The following is a 24,272-nucleotide window of genomic DNA, read 5'->3' as shown; positions in this document are numbered from 1 at the left end:
AAGGAAGTGTCAATGTCTGTCCACAACCTCAGTGGACCCCCCTTCCCTGCTCTGCAGGCTGCCCCCTGCACGTTCCCATGTGTTCCCCACTCTTCTCATGATTCCTGCCTGGACTGCCTTCTTCCACCTGTCCGGTCTGGGTTCTCTTCTGGCCTGGGTGCTCCCTTCCTTGACCCTAGGCCTTCCAGAATCGCTTCTCTCAGCCTCTCCTCTATCCACGGCCTCTGTCTTGCTGCTTGGATGTGCCAACCCCTTTAAACTTCCTCCTCCTCCTCACCTTTTCCCTTCCGTTCTCTCTTCCTTCCACGCTCTATGATCAGTACTTCAGTCTCTGCTTATCCTATGCTAGGGCAGGGCTTGAATATGACAAGACAAAGAAGAGCAGCTTCATGATGTACCTGTACTGCCATAATTCAATGGCTCGAGTCACACTGTGTCTTGGGGTCTCCACAGCCTCAGGAAAAATTACTTCCTAGACCTGAGGAAAAACACACAAGCCCCGGCTACATAATGACTATTTGCTTCTACAATAATGCTTCCTTATAAAAAAAAAATTAAGTCAAAACTTCATGGATCAAGATGAATGGCATCTGTAGTAACATACAAAAAGTTCAAGTTGATTTGTGTAAGTTCAAACATGGTCATGGACACAAATTCCATTTAAAGGATTTAGTAACAGTTCATGCTACATGTAGGCAATGGAGGAGGAGAGCAGGGCGGGGCGGGAGAGTGGGTGTCAGGGACAAAACAAATGGAAAAGAAAGCAGCGTGAGGGGGGCGAGAGCTATTCTCCAACCCCTGCAGGAAATACACCCTGATAGGGACAGCAGAGACGCGATGGAGGAAGTCACAACTGAGGGAGTACAGATTATGACTTGTGGCTTCATTTCATTGGTCATTTTAAGAATTAAAAGCATTTTTCTAATGATACTTGTAATAAATAAAACATTAAGGTTTTATTCATGGGGAAAGTAAAGAAATCATTCAGGTTCTTCCTTCCTGATCTGCCTCCCAGCAACTATGATAGCAAAGGAGATTTTTTTAAAAAAGGGAACTATGAGAAAAGCGGTAACATTCTGGAAGTACGCTCTCAACAACCTCCATGACAGTGACATGTGAAAACACTAGCTGCATCAGGACCTCAATCAATAGGTTGTTCAAGAGGAAGCTCCGGAGATGAAGCATCTTACCTTATGCAGATGTTCGAGGGCAAGTACAATCTCTCCAACATAGATCTGCACCTCATGCTCTGTGAAACGCTCTCTTTGAGAAAGATGAGTAAAAAGTTCTCCACCATTTATATAATCTAAAAATGAAATATATTTTTTCTTTCTTTCACTTGTATTCATAAATGAAAGGAAGTATTTCCTTTTAATTACTCCGGATTAACCATAAGGCATTGATTTTAATAGACTAGTTTTTGTAAAACTCTTAAGTGTACAGTATACTGTTTTATTTAGATTATATTACTAAATTCATATAGTAATACCATTTCATAAAATAATGATAAATCAAATCAACTTGAAAAAAGCATTGCCATTAAAACTATTACATAAAATCATATATATTTCAATACGTTTCCCAAATACAGCATATCAGAAACCTCTTCCATCACTGTACAATGGATATATAACTTACTGTGAAGTGCCAAACACCAGCCCTACGGCAACCAAAGCAAAAAACAAAACACAAAATCCTAGCCTTGTCAGCTGTGATGGTTGCCAGCCAGCTGTGCACAGATTCCTACTTTCCAGAATTGCCAATGCACACTTTCAAAATGCGTATTAGGCAGCAGGTAGTCTTCCTATTGCTCCTTCCAGCCCCATAGTCAAAGTAATACAATGTGGCTGAATCAAAGCACCCAGAACCAGAAGATTCCATTTCCCTTTCAGTTTGCCCTACTCATCCCAAGGGGAATAATAAAAGATAAATGGTTACATTAAGAAATTAATAAGGGGACTAATTAAAAAAACTATGTTGGTAATTGGTTCTAATAAGACATTTGTTGAAAAACTGATAAATAAATGTTTATTATTTTAGGTAATAACTATGGGTTAATGCTAGAAATAATTCAAAATCATACAGGATAATAAACCTTCTGCAAAAAAACTTTAAACTATAGTTTCATCAGAGACTAACTATTGCTACATTAAGATACATTTGTGTGTGAGAAAAAACATTTAGAAAAGTCACTAATTAGCTTAAGCATTTCTCCTGAAAAATCTGAAAAGCTTGTATCCCAGTATATTCACTATCAAGTTTACAACAATTTGATAAAAGACAAAGCAAATTCTTCATAAACTCATATTTCTGAAAATCTTATCCATTCCAGAAAGCAGATGCAATAGAATTACAGAATGCTAACTGCTAATTGTTTTGCAATACTTTTTCAAAGCCCATGTCAGCATTTTCCATCTAAGGTGTCTGTATTTTGCCAAGGGGTTTTAATTATATCTGAACACAAAGCTAATTAATAAAAAGGTGTAAAAGAACATAACATTCCTGTAAACTAACAATGAATTTTGTTTCCTTTTAAGTACTTATTTACTTAAACCTGATACTGGTGTCGATGCATAAATGGTTTTCCTCCTCAGTCATGGCACCCATCTACCCACTACCAAACTCCTACGCAGCCTGAATGTTCAATCATTTTATCTTTTAGGACCATTCCAGCAGAGTTGATCACTTCCTCATAAGTTATCATCATACTTATTAAAGACTTTCACCACGTAATTATCTTGCTGGGACACAGAAAGTGCTTTCTATTCCATTTACTGGGGAAACTGAGAAAAAGTAACCATAAATGGAAACAGACCGATAGATAACAACATCAAGTACCGGACTTCTTACCTTTGGAAGATTAACCTTGGAGCCCAAAATAAAATCCTGAGGTAAGTAATGCTGTTTTCTAGGTATGTGCTATTTACTTTTACAAGCTGTTAGCAAACTCTACTCAGGGGTCCAGGCTGTAACAGTGGTGAAGTGGATGCCAAGGCTGCCAAAGAGGTGTAACAGCGGAAGCTATGGTACCTGGAGGGTCATCAGGGGTAAGTGCTATAATTAATGGCAGAAATGTGAGAAGCTAGTGGGAACCTCTTTAAGGTAAGCACTTGGTACTGTCTTCATAATTCTGTGGTGTATCTCATTATGGTTTTAATTTGCCACTTTCCTGAATAAAAAGATTACTTAGCATTTTTATATGCCTTATTGAACATTTCCATATCTTCTGTTGTGAAGTGCCTGTTTTGTTTGTTTGTTGGGGTGTGTGTATATGTGTGCGTGTGTATTTGTGTATGCATGTTTGCATGCATACTTCTGTGCCTATTTCAGTTTTCTTTTCTCTTTGAGATATAGTTCACATACCGTGAAATTCACCCACTTTAAGTGTAAAACTCCATGGTGTTTAATTTATTGAGTCGTGCTACCGTCACCATAATCAATGGTAGAACATTTTTATCACCCACTGCACCCCAGAAACTTCAATTCATCTATGTCTTCTTTACTTGTTTGTGATTTTGGTTTTATGTCTAAGAAATCATTGTCAAAACCAATGTTACAAAAAATTGCTGCAATGTTTTCTTCTAAGAATTTTATAGTTTTAGCTCTTTAGTCTTTGATCATTTTGAGTTAACTTGTTTATGTTGGGAGGTCTGGGTCTAATTTTCCATTTGCAAGAAGCTTTCCAGTTGTTCCAGCATCATTAATTGAAAAGACTGCTCTTTCCCATTGTCACTCTTGATGAAAAATCAATTAACTGTCAAAGTGAGGATTTCTGGACTCTTCTTTCTACCCCACTGTTCTATATTGATCTATACATCTGTTCTTACACCAGCACCACTTTCTCCATTACTACAGCTTTTCAGTGAACTTTGAAATAGGAAATAAGTTTTCCAACTTTATTCTCCTTTTTCAAAACTGTTTTTTCAAAACATCTACAAACATATAAACTGAATTTCTGAAGAAGGTTGCATTAAATCTATGAATTGATATAGGAAGTATTGCCATCCTAACAATAGTGTCTTTCAATGCATAAAGATGGGATGTCTTTCCATTTATTCAGATCTTCTTTCAACCTTCCAACAATGTGTTATGCTTTATAATTTTGTTATATTTATTCACAAACATTTTGTTCTTTTTGATTTTAAAGTAAATGGAAGTGTTTTCTTAATTTCGTTTTCAGATTGTTCAATGTAAGTATACAGAAATTCAATTTTTGTTTGTTGATCTTATGTATTCTGCAATGTAAGTTTTCTTCCTTCCCTTTTGTGACTTCTTCTAGCCTACAATGTAAGTGGTAAAAGTGAATATTCTATCTCTGTTCCTGATTTTAGGAGGGAAGCATTTGGTTTCTCATCATTAAGTATTATGTTAGCTGTGGATTTTTCATGGATGCCTTTACCAGATTGAGGAAGTTCACTTCTATTCTTACTTTGTTGAGTGTTTTTTATCATGAAGGAATGTTGAATTTTGTCAAGTGTTTTTTCTATGCCTACTGAGAGAATTATATGGTTTTGTTCTTTATTCTACTGATAGGTATATTAAACTGATTGATTTTTGTTTATTAAACCAACCTTGCATTCCTGGGATAAATTTTACTTGGCCATAATATATCATCTTTATTATACAAGTTGCAAGACTCAGTTTGACATAATTTTGTTGAGGATTTTTCCATTTATATTCTTAAGAGATTTTGGTGTGAAGTTTTCTTTTATTTTGTCTGGTTTGGGTATTGAGGTAATACTGTCTTCATAGGACAATCTGGGAAGTATTCTCTCCTTTTCTTTTTTTTGGAAGAGTTTGTGAAGAACTGGTATTGTTCTTTAAATGTTGGGTAACATTCACCAGTGAAGCTGTTTGGGCCCTGGCTTTTTTCTTTATTTTTATATATATATATATATATTTGTAATTGGACACAATACCTTTATTTTATTTTTATGTGGTACTGAGAATCAAATCCAGCACCCCGCAAGTGCAAGTACAGGCGAGCGCTGTACCTCTAAGCCACAACTCCAGCCCCCCTGGCTTTTCTTTGTATGTAGTTTTTATTATAAGAAGTAGTAGTAGTATTGGATTAGTAGTAGAGTAGTAGTAATAGTAATGATAATAATAGCAGTTCAACATCTTGTCATAGGCCTACTCAGAATTTATATTTCTTCTTGAGTTCATATCCTTATAGGAATTTCCTTATATCACATAATTTATCTAACATGAAATGCCACTGGGCTGGGGCTGGGGCTGGGGCTCAGCTGTAACGTGCTTGCCTGGCATGTGTGAAGCACTGGGTTTGGTTCTCAGCACCACATATAAATAAATAAAATAAAGGTTTATCAACAATTAAACAAAGAAAAAGAAAAAGAAATGCCATGATAAAAACAACTTAACTGAATGTTGTTAGAGTTGTTCATGGTATTCTCTTACAATCCTTTTTAATTCTATAAGGTCAGCAGGAATGTCCCTTCTTTCAAGATTTTACCAACTTGAATCTTTTTTTTCTTGGTCAGTCTGGCTAAAGGTTTGTGAATTTGCTGATCTCCCTGAAGAAATCACCTTTTGGTTTCACTGATTTTCTCTATTGTTTTCACAGTCTTTGACTTATTTTCTCCTAATTTTTATCATTTCCCTCCTTCTGTTTGATGTGGGCTTAGTTTGCTCTTCTTTTTGTAGTGTTTTAAAGTAAAATATTGGTTTACTGATTTGGGATCTTTCTTTTTAAAAATTGAGGCAACTGTAGATATAAATTTCCCAATAAGCACTTCTTTAACAGCATCCCAAAAGTTTGGGTATTTACTGTCTTCATTTTCTCTCATCAAAATATTTTATGATTTACTTCTTCTTTGGTACGTTGCTTATTTAGGGGTATGCTGTTTAAGTTGCACATAATTGTGGATATACCAAATTTCCTTTTGTTATTTATTTCTAATCCTATTATGTTTGGTCAGAGAATGTACTCTTTATGATTTTAGTCTTCTTGCATTTATTAACTTTTTAAAATGGTCTGGCATATGTCCCATCTTAGAGAACATCCCATGTGCACTTGAGAACAATATGTATTCTGCTGTTGTTGTTTACCAAGTTCTATAGATGTCTGTTATGTCTAGGTGGTTTTAGTATTGATCAACTCTTCTCTTTCCTTGTTGACCTTTCTCCTAATTGTACTTAAACATTATTGAAAATGGTATATTATTGTTAAATTATCCATTTCTTTCTCCATTCCTTTCATATTTTGGGGTTTATGTTGTTAGGTTAGCATACATTTACAATCTTCCTGATTTGTCCTTTTATCATTATGAAATGTCTCCTTTTAATGAATAATGGCATTTTTAAAAATATCTGTTAAGTCTGATGTTTCTTGTAGTTGCTGTTTAAAGATTTACGTTTTGCCATCCTTTTCCCTCTAAATAATTTGGGTATTTGAATCTATAGTTTGTCTCCTGTAAATAGTACATAGTTTAACCTTATTCTCCCCAGTCTGACAATTTGACTTTTGATTAGAATAGTTAGCCATTCACATTTTATGTTACTGTTAATCCAATAGCTGAATTTATGTTTACCATTTTATTTATTTTTTGTTTTTTTATATATCTTTTTGTTCCTCTATTCTTCCTTTCTTCCTTTTTTTAAAATTTGGTGACTGTTTTCTAATGTAACATTTTAATTCAAGTAGCAAATTTTCTTTTTTTAAATTCATTTTTGTGGTTGTAGATGAACAGCATGCCTTTATTTTGTTTATTTTTATGTGATGCTAAGGCTCGAACCTAGTGCCTCACCCATGCTAGGCAAGATCTCTGCCACTGAGCTATAGCCCCTGCCCTCATATAGTGAATTTTCACTTCATTTTCTTGAGTTATTTTTTAGCGGTTGCTCTATAGCTTACTATATAATATTAACTTAGAAACAGTATAACATTTATACTAACTTAATTCCAATAATATATGGGAAATTACTCCTATGTAGCTCTACTCTCTTTCTCCTTTTTGATCTATTAATGTTAGACACAGTACAGCTACAGTTGGTCTTCTTATCTGTGGATTCCATATCCATAGGTTTAACCAATTGCAAACTGAAAATGTTCAGAAAAAAATATGAATGATTTTATTTTTGTCACCATTCCCTAAACAATACAGCATAACAATTATTTTCCTAGCATTTGTCTTGTACAATCTAGAGACCATTAAAAGTATATAGGAGGGTGTGCATAGTTTACATGCAAATAGTATAAGAGGCTGCTCTTCTGCATGTTGTCCTTGGCAAATTACTTTTTCCTCCTTCCTTTGCTTTTCTGCAAGATTGTTGCCCTCCCCATTCCTTTTTTTATGTCCCTCTCTTTTGCCCTGCATTCTAAACTCTAGGATGTTAACTGCTAAATAACCTACAACCAAGAACCAAGAACATCTGGTGACCTTGGCGATGCCTCTCTGCAGCCTTGAGTTTAGTGCATCAACTAACACAAACCATATCAACTGCTGTGAAGTTTAACTTGCAGAAAATCTCTATAATGTTAGACACATCTCAACTGTAAACAGTTGGCCTTCTGTGTCTGTGGCTTCCACATCCACTAATTCAACCAACAGCATATTGAAAATAGTAAGCAAAAATGTATTTATTTGTAAATTACAGGAACTACCCCAGGAGGTTGAGGTCAAGGTAGGTTTCTGTGTTCCAGTCAGAAAAAAATAAAAGAGGAGACACAAGCTATAAATGATGAAGACCCCGCTCAGCACACAGCCTTCTTGCCCACTGTCTCAATGTATCTTCTCCCCCTCCCCATAAAAGCCCCTTTGCCTCTGAGTTCCCCAGGGTGAAGCTTTGAGGTTGACAGCGCCTCCATCTTCCAAGATGCTGGTCTTTGAATAAACCTGATTCCTTCAACTCCTCTCCCACATACTGGCCTTTAAATGGTGAGCAGCTGGGACCTTAATCCAGTAGCCAAATCACACCATTTTATACAGGGATGTGGACATTTTTTTGTTCTGGTCTGTGAAGGTAATAGAATCAACAACCCATGGATACCAAGGGTACATATGTTGAAAGCCCGGCGATACCGCTATCATTATTACTTTATGTAATTTTGTCTGTCAAAGAAGTTGAAAAAAGAGAGCAAGTACATATTTATAGTTTGCTATGTGGGTCTTCCTAGTTACCATTTTGATTCTCCTCTCTTTGGGGGGGATTCAGTTATGATCTGATTTAAACTTTCTACCCCAGCCTGTTTTTATTATTTTTTCCACATTTAATAACTTTGGCTATTTTGGTGAAGTCTATTTTATCTGCAGTGTGCCTCCAATACTGCTCCTCAGAAAGCAGAGTCCTGGGCTTTCCCTATCTTTTCTGACTGGTGAGGCCGTCTGCCTCTGCAGCACCACAGCCAGCTACTAGGCCCCACTGACTGCTGGCTGACTGCTCTGCTGTTTCCAATAACATTTGGAGGCATAAATTACTCCACACTCTGATCCTATAAATTCAGGGCCCTTTACAAGAAAAGTCAGAGGCCAGTGCTCCAGGTTTGTTCTGACCCTCGGAGGGTTCTCCCTAGGTGTCCACTTCTAATAACCTACCTTGTGCTTTAATAGAGCTACCCGCCTCCTCTCAGTTGCTCACCCGCCAGAATCTTTTTTTTCCCCCCAAAAGTACTTGTAGGTTTGGATTTTCCAGAAACTCTATTTTACATATAGTTAGTTCTTTTGGCGAGAGCTTCAGATCTCTGTTCTTCTGAACTGCTGTTCCCCTTATAGATTAAAAAAAAAAAAAATCTACAAGCCACCGCTCTGGAGTTAAGGGTGAGGACCGAGGCCCACTTCTTTTGGAGTGACAGTCCTGTTTTATTAGGAGACTACTGGGTGAGGACAGTTGCTTTTGGCCATCTCTACCAGCCTGCCCCACCACTATGGAGCCCCCATCCTGCGAGTGGAGTGGGCAGGGATGGGGAGCGCTCCACAACCTCGGCTCGCCAAGCCACAGACAGAGAGCCTGCCCTGGGGTGGGGAATGCGGGAGGGAGAGGCTCCCCCAACCTCCCAGCCTCACTTGTCAGAAAGATAGGCAGTATGACTAATGGTGGGTAAGAAATGCTGGTGGCCTGTCTCTTCTAAGAGATCCTGGATCCTGGACAGGGACCTGTGGGAAGGAGTCCCACTTCAGGCCACGGCACTTCATGCCTCAAGTGCCATCTACTGGATGCTCTTACTCAAATTTAGAGTTTATTAGATTTTTTTCTTTAATAAACATTTCTTTTTTGGCTGTATTCCTACCCTTAAACTTCTAGAGACACTTAATGGTTGGTTGTTCCAACAGCTTTCATTAGTTGAGGTTGTTTTCCTTCAGAGGTGTCTACAGAGCTCTTCATGCTGCCAATCTAGGAGTACAACCTCTGGTTTTCCTTTTTTCATTATTAATTTGAAGACATTCTTATATATTTTAAATACAAATCCTTTGTTGGGTATGTAAATGGCAAATATTATCTCTGACTTTGTGACTTACATTTTAATTTTCTTAAACATTTCTCTTGATGAGCAGAAATTGTTTAATTTTGATTAAAATTAATCCCTGACCCGTTAGTGTTTTGAGGAATTTCTGCTTATCCCAAAGTCAAAGATTTCCCCTGATTTATTCTAAAAGCTTTATACTGTTAGCCTGTATATATAAGGTCTTTCCATTTCAAATTATTTTTTGTGTTCAGGGTACAGTAAGGGATGGGATTCACTTTTTTCCATACTAGCCAGTGTTTACATATTTAGTTGTTCCAGAACAATCTAATGAAGAAATTTGTTTCACCTCTGAAATTGCTTTGGCCTATATGCCAAAAACCAACTGACCACATAAATGTGAGTCTGTACCTAGAGTTTCTGTTATACTCTATTGATCCATGTCATACCATACTGTACTACTGTCTTGATTTGTGCAACATGCAGTAGGTTTTGAAATCAGATTGTTTAAGTCTTCCCAATTCCATCATCTTTATTGTTTTATTGTAGAGTAAGCTCTTCAATCTCTATATTTAAAAAAGAATTGGATTTTGATTTGGACAATTTTACTTTTATAGTTCCTTAGGGGGAGAACTGACTGCTTTAGGCAGCTTTCTGTTACTGGAACAAATCTCTGAAATAACTGACTTATAAGGAGGAAAGGTTTATTTTGGCCCATGGTCATTTGACCCTGTTGCCCTTGGGCCTACAGTGAGGCAGCATATCATGGCAGGGGACATGCAATGGAGCAAGCTGTTCACTTAATGGTGGCAGAAAGTGAAAGAGAAGAAGAGGGGATGGTGGTGAATGTGCTAAGGGGTCCCAGTATCCCACTTTAAGCACACGCCCTAATGATCTATAACCTTCCCTAGGTCTCACTTCTTATTTTTACCACCTTCAGCTTTAATAACTAATATGGATATCATATTAGTTATTATCCATAAGCTGAGAACTAATTCTTTAACCCACAGGCTTTGGAGATATTTAAGAACCACACAATAGCACTAACACTTTAACAATATTGAGTTTTGTCTTTCTCCAATAAGCTGGTTTTCTTTAATTTCTCTCAGTAATGCATTCTAATATACAGAGTAAATTTATTCCTAAGTATTCTATGTTTTTTAAAAACTATACTGTAAAGAATACTTTAAAAGTTGACTTTCTAGTTATGTGATGTTAGATCAAAATACAATTGCACCTTTTTGGTTTTTATTTTGAAACAATTATAAGTTTACAGAAAAACTGTAAGTATAGTACATAGAATTTTTTTCATAAACCATTTAAGTCACCAGCTAGACAACCCATCATTCATATATACCTACAGTTGTATTTCAAACCACAATACAATCATTACAAAGTAAGAAATAAACATGAAAATAGCATTATCATCTAGGGCTGGGGTTGAGGCTCAGTAGTAGAGTGCCTGCCTTTCATGTATGAGGTGCTGGGTTCAATCTTTCATGTCACATAAAAATATAATAATAAAATAAAATTATTGTATCCATCTACAACTAAAAAATATTTTTTAAAATACAGCATTATCATCTAATCCTCAGTCCTAAATTCAAGTCTCTCAAGTTGTTCACTTATTTCCTTATAGAAAATGATCCAATTCAGAACTAAATGTTAACATTAGTTGACATATTTCTTTAAATGGTGAAATTTCTCCGTCTGTCTTTGACTTTCATGATCTTTACACTTTTGAAGACTTCTCACAATCTGAGTGTGTCTTCTTATGGCCACCATCGTATTCAGGTGTGCAACTCTGGGAGGAGAATTATGAAAGTATCACCGTGACCTTGGTGCAGCACTCTCTCAGGCAGTATGTGACTTCACTTCATCCTATTATCAATGATTGACTTGGGCCATTTGACGAAGGTGGTGTCTCCTTGGTTCTTCCACCATCAAGAGTACATATTTCACTTTGTGATTAAAAAGTAATTTGGGAGAGGCAGTTTGAAATTATGTAACCGTTCCAAGCATCATCAAACATTCAATTTATTTATTTATATCTAAATGAATTCATGGTTTCCTATTTTATTCAATTGGCTGAACTGTACTACCATCATTTATTTTTATCCTGGGTCTGTGCATTTACAGCTAAGGCATGGCCCTGCTGTAATTCTGATAAAAATCTTTTGGTATTTGCCGAGTCCATGTACCCTGGGAGGAATCTAACTCCAACCTCCATCTCCCTGGAGGTGAGGAGCTGCTGAATCTTCCAGCTGTTCCTTTGTGTGTCTACTGAGACTGTCCTTCCACACATTCATCAATTCCTTCCTTGGAGGTCCCCCTTCTCCACAATCTGCAACTACTCCGTCACCCCTTACTCCAACTTCTGACACTTCATCCAGTAGGACTGCCACTTCAGGACTATAATTTTTACTTATTTTGCCTATTCTTGGAGAGAAATATTTTCATCTTTAGAAAGGAAGGTAATGCAGTGGTTAAGAACACAGGTCTTGACAGCGGAAAACCTAGAGGGCAGTCCTCGCTATACCCTTCACCAACGGAGGACTGGGCGAGTTACTTAATCCCTCTGAATCTAAATCCATACTTAGGCAGAGAGATCAAGTCTCTGACCTCTTCAGCTGCGCGGGCATAGGGAGTAGTAAACTGTCTAAATGCTGTTTGCTCAGGATCACTAGGCAATGTTGAGCTGACGTGGATCTGGGGCAAACAGTCTGGGCCTCTCAGAACACACACCGAGCCCGGATCGGCTGAATTCAAGCTCCCATTCGCCTGCTTCTCGCAGACAAACTGCTGTGACTCAGCACTAAACGATCCCGCTGAAACAACTGGTCGGCTCTTCTGAACCTACGGAGGTTAATGCCAACCGAGCCTTCATAGGCAGTGGCCACAGGATTGAAACGGGGCTTGGGAGAGCCAGTCAGGACCCACCCATTGCATTGGTCACCCGGCAAAGGGAACGAACTGTCACCATTTGAATGGGATACCACCATAGTAGAGAACTGACGTCACCAGAATGCGGCGGAGGAGATAACTCCATTGAAACCGGCGGCGACAGGTGTGTAACCCCCTAGCCTTCCCTCTCCACACAGCGGGGAAACCTTAAGGGCCCCTCCCAGCTCTCCCGTAAGGGCCCCTCCCAGCTCTCCCGTAAGCGCGATAGCCAGACCAAGGGAATCAGGAGTGGCACGGGACCCGCGGCGCGGAACTCCCGGCTACCGCTCCCACCAGTGCTGACAACTGAGGTCTCTTGCACCAGCTACCGGGGACGTGGCTACCAGAGGGCAAGCAAAATTCGCTGAGGGTTCTCAGCCCCAAGCTCTACAAACTTAGGGTCTGAGGGAATGGCAAACAGGGAGAGTGTGCCCAGTCGTTCATGAAAATAGGGCTCCCGAGAGCAGCAGACCTGGCGTGTAGCCAGTATTGTGGTGAGCGTCACCGGTGACCGGGGCCTGGCTTGAGGAAAAGTGGGGAAGTGACTAGACACAAGAGAAGGCCCTAGGCACTCAGGATTGGAGACCCGCCCAGTCTGGGAGGAGGAGCTGCTGCACAGTGATTAGTTCCCGCGTATTGAGAGGAGAAGCTTGGCCCGGTGGGAACAGCTCCACCTACTGGAAGAGAAGTTAATCAAACTCTAAGACTGCATTTATTAATTTTTTAAATTTTTTTTTAATTTGGGTTTTTTTTTCATTTTCATTTTTTTGTTGTTTTTTAATTTTTTTTATTATTTTTTTAATTTTAAATTTTTTTCTTTTCTATTTTTTTTCTTTTGTCTTTTCATTTCTTTTCAATTTCCTTATTCCCCCTTCCTTGAATTCTACCTGCTTACTCTCATTCTCTTTAGTGACTTCTTCCCTTCCCTTCTAATACCTTTCCTCCCAAGCATCAAATAAATTTATAGGAGTAAACAGTAACTCAGCAAACAGAACAAGAAGTAACATGAGCAGCATGAAAAAGCAAGGAAGAAAAGGAGTACAAACAATGAAGGACAGCCTAAATATTCAGGAGGACCTAGAGGCATCAGAAAAATGGTCAAATAAAGAACTCAAGGAATACCTTAGACAGATGGAATGGAACCTTAAAGAGGATATGAGACAGAAAATTCAAACAGTGAAAGAACACATTAAAAATGAATTACATAAACAGATAAAAGAAGAAATTAAGCATCTTTATCAGGAGATAGAGATTATTAAAAAAATCAAACAATAATTCTAGAAATGAAGGAAACTATAAACCAAATTAAAAACTCAAATGAGAGTATCACTAACAGAGTGGAGCAAGTAGAAACCAGAACGTCAGATAATGAAGACAAAATATATAATCTTGAAAAGAGTCTAGCCAACTCAGAAAGGCTGGTAAAAAATCACGAGAAAAACATCCAAGAGATATGGGATAACATAAAAAAAACAAACTTAAGAGTCATCGGGATAGAGGAAGGTATAGAGGTTCAAACCAAGGGAATGAGCAACCTGCTGAATGAAATAATTATAGAAAACTTTCCAGAAATAAAAAAGGAAACGGATATACAAATTGTACATGCATACAGGACACCGAGCATACAAAATCACAGTAGACCAACGCCAAGACACATTGTTATGAAGATATCCAATATACAGAACAAAGAGAAAATATTAAAAGCTACAAGAGAAAGGAGGCAGATTACATTCAGGGGTAAACCAATAAGGTTAACAACGGATTTTTCATCACAGACGCTGAAAGCGAGAAGATCCTGGAACAACGTATTTCAAACACTGAAAGACAATGGATGCCAACCAAGAATTTTGTATCCAGCAAAATTAGCTTCAGGTACGACAACGAAATAAAAATCTTTCATTATAAACAAAAGTTAAAAGAATTTGCAGCCAGAAAATCAGCATTGCAAAGCATCTTGAGCAAAACACTACACGAGGAAGAAATGAAAAACAATAACCAAAACCATCAGTGGGAAGTGCCTCAGTAAAGACAGAGGGCGGGGGGAAAGCTAATCATGGAGAAACAAACTAAATTAAAAAAAAAAATCAAACATGGCTAGAAGTACAAACCATCTATCAATAGTAACTCTAATCGTTAATGGCCTAAACTCTCCAATAAAGCGACATAGGCTGGTAACGTGGATTAAAAAAACAAATCCAACAATATGCTGCCTCCAGGAGACACATCTGATTGGAAAAGACATACACAGGCTGAAGGTGAAAGGTTGGGAAAAAATATACCACGCACACGGTCCTTGTAAGCAAGCAGGGGTGGCCATCCTCATATCGAATAAAATCGACTTCAAGACTAAGTTAATCAAAAGGGATAAGGAAGGACATTATATACTGTTATACATTCACCAACAAGACATAACAATTATCAATATTTATGCACCAAATAATGGTGCTGCGACATTCATTAAACAAATTCTCCTCAAGTTCAAGAATCAAATAGACCACAACACAATAATTATGGGTGACTTCAACACACCTCTCTCACCATTGGACAGATCCTCCAAACAAAAGTTGAATAAAGAAACTATAGAACTCAATATCACAATCAATAACCTAGACTTAACTGACATATATAGAATATATCAACCATCATCAAGAGGATATACTTTTTTCTCAGCAGCACATGGATCCTTCTCAAAAATAGACCATATATTATGCCATAGGGCAACCCTCAGTAAATATAAAGGGGTGGAGATAATACCATGCATTTTATCTGATCATAATGGAATGAAACTGGAAATCAATGATAAAAGAAGGAAGGAAAAATCCTACATCACATGGAAAATGAACAATATGTTACTGAATGATCAATGGGTTACAGAAGACATAAAGGAGGAAATCAAAAAATTCTTAGAGATAAATGAAAATATAGACACAACATATCGGAATCTATGGGACACAATGAAAGCAGTTTTAAGAGGGAAATTCATCACCTGGAGGTCATTCCTCAAAAAAAGAAAAAACCAACAAATAAATGAGCTCACACTTCATCTCAAAGCCCTAGAAAAGGAAGAGCAAAACAACAGCAAATGTAGCAGAAGGCAAGAAATAATTAAAATCAGAGCGGAAATCAACGAAATGGAAACAAAAGAAACTATTGAAAAAATTGACAAAACTAAAAGTTGGTTCTTCGAAAAAATAAATAAGATCAACAGACCCTTAGCCATGCTAATGAAGAGAAGAAGAGAGAGAACTCAAATTACTAACATACAGGATGAAAAAGGCAACATCACAACAGATACTACAGAAATACAGAAGATAATTAGGAATTATTTTGAAAACCTATATTCCAATAAAATAGAAGATAGTGAAGACATTGATAAATTTCTTAAGTCATATGTTTTGCCCAGACTGAGTCACGAGGATACACACAATTTGAACAGACCAATATCAATGGATGAAATAGAAGAAGCAATCAAAAGACTACCAACCAAGAAAAGCCCAGGACCGGATGGGTATACAGCGGAGTTTTACAAAACCTTTAAAGAAGAATTAATACCAATACTTTTCAAGTTATTTCAGGAAATAGAAAAAGAGGGAGCTCTTCCAAATTCATTCTATGAGGCCAACATCACCCTGATTCCGAAACCAAAGACACCTCAAAGAAAGAAAACTATAGACCAATATCTCTAATGAACCTAGATGCAAAAATCCTCAATAAAATTCTGGCGAATCAGATACAAAAACACATCAAAAAAATTGTGCACCATGATCAAGTAGGATTCATCCCTGGGATGCAAGGATGGTTCAATATACGGAAATCAATAAATGTTATTCACCACATCAATAGACTTAAAAATAAGAACCATATGATCATCTCGATAGACGCAGAAAAAGCATTCGACAAAGTACAGCATCCCTTTATGTTCAAAACATTAGAAAAACTAGGGATAACAGGAACTTACCTCAACATTGTAAAAGCTATCTATGCTAAGCCTCAGGCTAGCATCATTCTGAAAGGAGAAAAATTGAAGGCATTCCCTCTAAAATCTGGAACAAGACAGGGATGCCCTCTATCACCACTTCTATTCAATATAGTTCTCGAAACACTGGCCAGAGCAATTAGACAGATGAAAGAAATTAAAGGCATAAAAATAGGGAAAGAAGAACTTAAATTATCACTATTTGCAGGTGACATGATTCTATACCTAGCAGACCCAAAAGGGTCTACAAAAAAACTACTAGAACTAATAAATGAATTCAGCAAAGTGGCAGGATATAAAATCAACATGCATAAATCAAAGACATTTCTGTATATCAGCGACAAAACTTCTGAAACGGAAATGAGGAAAAACACTCCATTCACAATATCCTCAAAAAAAATAAAATACTTGGGAATCAACCTAACAAAAGAGGTGAAAGATGTATACAATGAAAACTACAGAACCCTAAAGAGAGAAATAGAAGAAGATCTTAGAAGATGGAAAAATATACCCTGTTCATGGATAGGCAGAACTAACATCATCAAAATGGCGATATTACCAAAAGTTCTCTATAGGTTTAATGCAATGCCAATCAAAATCCCAACGGCATTTCTTGTAGAAATAGAGAAAGCAATCATGAAATTCATATGGAAAAATAAAAGACCCAGAATAGCAAAAGCAACTCTAAGCAGGAAGTGTGAATCAGGTGGTATAGCGATACCAGATTTCAAACTATATTACAGAGCAATAGTAACAAAAACAGCATGGTACCGGTACCAAAACAGGCGGGTGGACCAATGGTACAGAATAGAGGACACAGAGACTAATCCACAAAGTTACAACTATCTTATATTTGATAAAGGGGCTAAAAGCATGCAATGGAGGAAGTATAGCATCTTCAACAAATGGTGCTGGGAAAACTGGAAATCCATATGCAACAAAATGAAACTGAATCCCCTTCTCTCGCCATGCACAAAAGTTAACTCAAAATGGATCAAGGAGCTTGATATCAAATCAGAGACTCTGCATCTGATAGAAGAAAAAGTTGGCTCCAATCTACACATTGTGGGGTTGGGCTCCAAATTCCTTAATAGGACACCCATAGCACAAGAGTTAATAACAAGAATCAACAAATGGGACTTACTTAAACTAAAAAGGTTTTTCTCAGCAAGAGAAACAATAAGAGAGGTAAATAGGGAGCCTACATCATGGGAACAAATTTTTACTCCTCACACTTCAGATAGAGCCCTAATATCCAGAGTATACAAAGAACTCAAAAAATTAAACAATAAGATAACAAATAACCCAATCAACAAATGGGCCAAGGACCTGAACAGACACTTCTCAGAGGAGGACATACAATCAATCAACAAGTACATGAAAAAATGCTCACCATCTCTAGCAGCCAGAGAAATGCAAATAAAAACCACCCTAAGATACCATCTCACTCCAGTAAGATTGGCAGCCATTATGAAGCCAAACAACAACAAGTGCTGGCGAGGATGTGGGGAAAAGGGTACTCTTGTACATTGCTGGTGGGACTGCAAATTGGTGCGGCCAATTTGGAAAGCAGTATGGAGATTCCTGGGAAAGCTGGGAATGGAACCACCATTTGACCCAGCTATTGCCCTCCTCGGACTATTCCCTGAAGACCTTAAAAGAGCGTACTACAGGCATACTGCCACATCGATGTTCATAGCAGCACAATTCACAATAGCTAGACTGTGGAACCAACCCAGATGCCCTTCAATAGATGAATGGATAAAAAAAAGTGACATTTATACACAATGGAGTATTACGCAGCACTAAAAAATGACAAAATCATGGAATTTGCAGGGAAATGGATGGCATTAGAGCAGATTATGCTAAGTGAAGCTAGCCAATCCCTAAAAAACAAATGCCAAATCTCTTCTTTGATATAATGAGAGCAACTAAGAACAGAGCAGGGAGGAAGAGCAGGAGGAAAAGATTAACATTAAACAGAGACATGAGGTGGGAGGGAAAGTCAGAGAAAAGGGAAATTGCATGGAAATGGAAGGAGACCCTCATTGTTATACAAAATTACATATAAGAGGTTATGAGGGGAATGGAAAAAAAACAAGGAGAGAAATGAATTACAGTAGATGGGGTAGAGAGAGAAGATGGGAGGGGAGGGGAGGGGGGATAGTAGAGGATAGGAAAGGTAGTAGAATACAACAGTTACTAATATGGCATTATGTAAAAATGTGGATGTGTAACCGATGTGATTCTGCAATCTGTATTTGGGGTAAAAATGGGAGTTCATAACCCACTTGGAATTTAATGTATGAAATATGATATGTCAAGAGTTTTGTAATGTTTTGAACAACCAATAAAAAAAATCTAAAAAAAAAATAAAAAAATAAATCCATACTTAAAGAACAGTGCATCTTCCTAGGGTTTGTTCATCCCATTCAACAACCATCTGAGTACTTATTAAATAAGTCATTCTTCGAGGCACCATGCACACAGCAGTGAACAAAACAGGCAAAAATCTCACTAGTGAAGCTATTGGGAGAAGACAGAATCATAAAACCCCGACAGCATTGGAAGGTCATGATTACTATGGAAAGACAACCCAAATAGAAGCGGGTAGAGAACACCAGGGTGGAGATGAGGATGGTTTCTAAATGAGAGTGGTCACTACAGGTCGCACCAAGGTGACTTCTGAGCAAATAACGTTAGGTAAACACAGGAGCTAAGCAGATATTTTGGGGAAGAAGGTTCCAGGCAGAAGTTAACAACTAGTGCAGAGCCTTGAGGCAGGAGCAGAGTTGGTATATTCAGGGATCAGAGGGGAAGCCAGATGGCTATGACAGAACAAGGAAGGACAGCAGCAGTCAAGGTCACCGAGATAACTGAATTAGGGCCAAAGGGAGGGCTGGAAAGGGCCTGACAGGCCATTATTCGGTCTGTTCTATGTGCCATCACTGCACGACTTACTGTGGTCTATGTGAACACAGGCAATGTAACACAGAGGCCCTGGCCACTGCCAGGATTTCATTACCTAGTCTGAAATGGAAACCTGGAGAGAAGGCTGATATGACATGACTCTTTAAAAAAAAATTTTTTTTTTTGACTAGTAAAAAAAATTTTTTTTAACATAACTCGTTTTAATCGTATCAATGGCTGCGGCTTCTGGGTTGAGAACCATAAGGGTGGAAGCGGTCACTGCAATAAGCAAGGTGAGAGAGGGCAGTGGCTAGGAGGAAGTGACAGCAGCGGTGAAGGCAAGGGCAGCCTTGCCTGAGCAACTGGAGGGGGAGCTGGTTCCCCCAAGATGGGAAAGGTCTGCAAGGCATGATGGGGGTTCACTGCTAGATATAAGGAATGCACAGTGTCTGACAAATATTAACAGCTCAAAGCACAATAGTTGTCATTGTCATCATTATCATCATCTTGAGTTACCCATGTTAAGAGTGGTAGGACAACTCTATAGGGACCCTCCTAGGAAGGAGGAAAGATTTCTGTGGCTAATTTCATAATATTAAGAGGAGGTTCCATGAACCAGCCTGAAAGAGATTCATGTAAATTCCTTGAAATTATGTGGAATTGTTTTGAGTACATGCAAGCATATGTGCATTCTTTTGAGAGCATTCACAGGTTTTATAAAATTCTCCAAGGATGGGCTGGGACACAGCTAAGTTAGAGCATTTGTTTAGCATGTGTGAGACCCTAGGTTCAATACCTAGAACCATATAAAAAATAACAACATTAAATTAAAAACTCTTAGTGTTTTTATTAGTGTATTATAGTTATATGTACTACTGGGGTTTGACATAATTATACATGCATAGAATATAATTGCTCCACTTCAGTTCCTAGTGCTTCCTTTTCCCTCCCCTCCTCCCTCCTCCCTCCTGCTGTTCCCCTTCCTCTACTTTACTAGTCTTCCTTCTCTTTTATTGATAGTTTCTTTTTAACCGTGCTTTACAGATACACATAAAGGTGAACTTCACGGTGGCATAATCATATGTGTACATGCACAATTTGATCCATTTTATTCCACTGTTCTTCCCTTTTCCCACCCCACCTCCCTCCTGCCTCTATCCTCTTCCTTTACTCCACTATCTCCCTTCTAGGAATTCCCTGCTCCCACCATTTTCCTTATTTTGCTCGAGCTTCCACATATGAGAAAAAACATCCAACCTCTGACTTTCTGAGTCGGCTTATTTCACTTAACATGATGCTCTCTAGTTCCATCCACCTATCAGAAAATGACATAATTTCATTCTTCTTTATGGTTGAATAAAATTCCACTGTGTATATACGGTGATGGGCATCTGGGATGGTTCTATAACTTGGCTGGTGTGGCTTGCACTTCAATAAACATTGATATGCCTGTGTTACTACAGTATGCTCATCTTAATTCTTTTGAATAAATACCAAAGAGTGGGATAGCTGGCTCATATGGTGGTTCTGTTCCTAGTCTTTTGCAGAAACCCCATATTGTTTTCCAAAGTGGGTGTTCTAATTTGCAGTACTACCAACAATGTATGAGTATGTCCTTCCCTGACATCCTTGCCAGCATCATTATTACTGTCTGTATTCTTAATGATTGCCATTCTAATGGAGTGAGATGAAATCTCTACGTAGTTTTGATTTGCAATTCCCTGATTGCTAAGGATGTTGAACATTTTTTCATATATTTGTTGGCTATTTATTTATTTGGTATTTATTGTTTTGAGTTCTTTATATATTCTGGATATTAATCCTCCTGTCAGAGGAGTTGCTCGCAAAGATTTTCTCCCATTAATGTAAGTTCTCTCTTCATACTCTTTGTTTCCTTTGCTGTGTAGAAGTTTTTAAACTTGATACCACTCCTTATTGATTTTTGGTTTTATTTCTTGAGCTTTAGGGGTCTGGTTAAGAAAGACGGTACTTGTGCCAATAAATTAGGAGTGTTGAGTCTATATTTTCTTCTAGAAGTTGCAAAGTTTCTAGTCTAATTCCTAGGTCTTTGACTCACTTTAATTTGACTTTTGTGCAGGATTAAAGAGATCTGGTTTCAATCTTCTACATAGGGATATCCAGTTTTCCCAGCACCATTTGTTAAAAAGGCTATCTTTTCTCTAATATGTTTTTAGCATATTTGTTGTGTATCAGATGACTATGTGGACCTGTCTCTGTGTCTTCTGTTCTATTCCATAGGTCTTCATGTCTGTTCTGATGCCAATACCACACAGTTTTTGTTACTGTAGCTCTGTAGTACAATTTGAGATCAGGTATCCAGCATCACTCTTCTTGTTCAGGATTGCTTTGGCTATTCTGGGTCTTTTATTCTTCCAAATGAATTTTAGGATTTTTTTCCTAGTTCTGTTAGAAATGTCATTGGTATTTTGATGGGGATTGTGCTGAATCTGTATGATGTTTTTGGTAGTATGGCCATTTTGACAATATTAATTCTGCCTATCTAAGAACATGGAAGGCTTTCCATCTTCTAAGATCTACTTCAATTTCTTTCTTCTGTGTTTTATAGCTTTCATTGTAGAGGTCTTTTACATCCATAGTTAGATTTATTCCCAAGTTGTTTTTGTTTGTTTTGCAGATATTGTGAATGGGACAGTTTTTCTGATTTCTTTCTCAGCAGATTCATTAGGAAAGCGATATGCTACATACAACAAGCTCAAGGCCAACATCATACTGAATGGAGAAAAACTGAAAACATTTCCTCTAAAATCAGGAAAAAAAACCAAGAATGTTCACTCTTACCACTCATATTCAACACAGTTCTTAAAAATCTAGCTAATCAGACAAGAAAAGGAAATTAAAGAGATATAATAGGAAGTCAAATTATCTCTCCTTGCTGATGTACTACCTTATATCTAGAAGACCCAAAAAACTCCACCAGAAGATTTCTAGAGCTGATAAGCAAATTCAGCTAAGGAGCAGGATACAAGATCAACATACATTAAAAAAATTCTTAAATAAGATTCTCCAAGGAATTTTAGCCAAACCAAGTGCAAAGAGCACCTTAAATACAGCAGAACTCTGAATGAAAAGCTCCTAGTGAGTTGACTATAGATCAGCGAGTGTTGACTGATGGCACGTGGGGACATCTGTGAGTAAGAAGAGCACCATGGCTCTTTCCTAAGTGTCACACAGACATGGGATCGTCCCCAGCGCTGACACCCAGGGTCCCACGTTTCTGAGTGTTGAGATCACTCCTCCCTGTTTTCACCCCTGCTTGGCACAGCTCCCTAGAGCTTCTCTGGAGTTAGACAGGGGAGGTTTGAAGCTGAAGAAAAGTGAGGTGCAGCGAGGGCTTTTCATCTTCAACAAGCTCTGACAACTGAGGATGCGCTGAAGCTGTGTCTCTGGAGTCTTTACACCTATTTGTTTATCAGGAGACAAAGCAACTGTAGGGGACGGTCAGGGCTCGCCCTGGAAACTCAGAACAACTTCATCAGGCAACGACCGAACCAAGCCAAAACATGGAAAAGACTGTCTTGAACATTATTAAATCTGAGTTTAATTTTGAAGTTTTATTCTCTCAAAGGAAGCAACAGAAATAGAAATACAGGCAAATTCTGGGCCAGAATCACTAGTGACTTCAAAATGGTTAGTGACACCCTGAGCTGGTCAAGCCTCACTGACATTAAGAGGATGAGTCTTCTCTGCTTTGTAACTCAAGAAAGCACCCCCCCCCACGCCACCATGACTCCTGCCCCTTTCCAGCTGAGCCCAAATTACTCTGTTCACATAAAACATGTATTAAAAAGCTCAGGCTGAATAATCTGAGTGAAAACTGCCTACAGTTAGAGTATTTAAGGTACAACCTGCCTAGTGGGTTCTTGACCCATGCCAGCTCACATATCCTGAAAAACTTATCTGACAGAATTAGGGGCCAGTTACATTTCTGGAAATTCTTTCTCAAGTTTTGGGCAATTCTCCCATAAGTTGTAAGCTTATTCATTTCTTTTAATTTTTTTAAGCCAATGCTGTTTTTACTCTTCTCGTTATAGAAAAACTGTCAGGAATAGGATGAGCTTGCTTCATTTTTATTGATATTTCTTCAGCTTTTTGCCTTTGTGGGAATATAACAAAAATGGACTGAGTAGCATTGTCAATCACCCCTCTGGCTACTGATGGTTTTTTGTTTTTAGCACCAGGGATTGAACTCAGGGGCACTCAACCACTGAGCCACATCCCCAGCCCTATTTTGTATTTTATTTAGAGACAGGGTCTCACTGAGTTGCTTAGTGCTTCACTATTGTTGAAGCTGACTTTGAAGTGGTGATCCTCCTGCCTCAGCCTCCTGAGCCCCTGGGATTATTACAGGCATGTGCCACTGTGCCTGGCTTACTGATTTTTATATATATATAAAAGTAGCATCTTGGGGCTGGGGATGTGGCTCAAGCGGTAGTGCGCTCACCTGGCATGCATGTGGCCCGGGTTCGATCCTCAGCACCACATACAAACAAGTGTTGTGTCCGCCGAAAAACTAAAAAATAAATATTAAAAAATTTCTCTCTTTCTCTCTCTCTCAAAAAAAAAAATAAAAGTAACATCTTAATAACCCCAGAAAGTCAAAGAAAGTGGGAAAGGACTATTGAAAGAGAAGAATCTAGTAATATTATCAAGGGTTTGGGCTGCCCTCCTTTAAAATCTGAATCTTAACATATATTGACCTCTGCTTCTGAAACTAGACAAATGATAATAATAACTACAGATACTGGGCACTTATTCTGTGCCTGTTCTATTTAGGTATAATAAATTTGACCCTCATAAACAATGCTGTGAAGTAGGAATGCTAATGGTAACCTGGGTATGGTGGTGCAGGCCTATAATGCTAGCAACTTGGGAGGCAGAAAAGAGGATCACAAGTTTAAGACCAGCCTGGGCAACTTAGCAAGACCCTGTCTCAGAAAATTTTAGAAAGGGTTGGGGATGTAGCTCAATGAAAAAGTGTCC

At 38.1% G+C, this 24,272-nt stretch overlaps 1 protein-coding gene across 4 annotated transcripts in view; it reads right to left on the bottom strand.

Moving 5' to 3' along the window:
- The window catches only part of Rps6ka5 (ribosomal protein S6 kinase A5), a 188,633-nt gene that overhangs the window by 71,238 nt on the left and 93,123 nt on the right, over positions 1-24,272 (bottom strand). For 3 of the 4 annotated variants that reach the window (XM_071607600.1, XM_027931659.2, XM_071607601.1), the window contains one exon: positions 1,191-1,306. In XM_071607600.1, the coding sequence (XP_071463701.1) occupies positions 1,191-1,306 (116 nt within the window). Of the gene's footprint in view, positions 1-398; positions 481-1,190; positions 1,307-24,272 lie in introns of those variants that run through there. The other variant, XM_071607602.1, reaches the window with a different exon arrangement.

Source organism: Marmota flaviventris, chromosome 2 (genome assembly GCF_047511675.1).
Source record: "Marmota flaviventris isolate mMarFla1 chromosome 2, mMarFla1.hap1, whole genome shotgun sequence".
Classification (NCBI taxonomy): Eukaryota; Metazoa; Chordata; class Mammalia; order Rodentia; family Sciuridae; genus Marmota; species Marmota flaviventris.
This window is presented reverse-complemented; position numbering and strand designations above follow the sequence as displayed.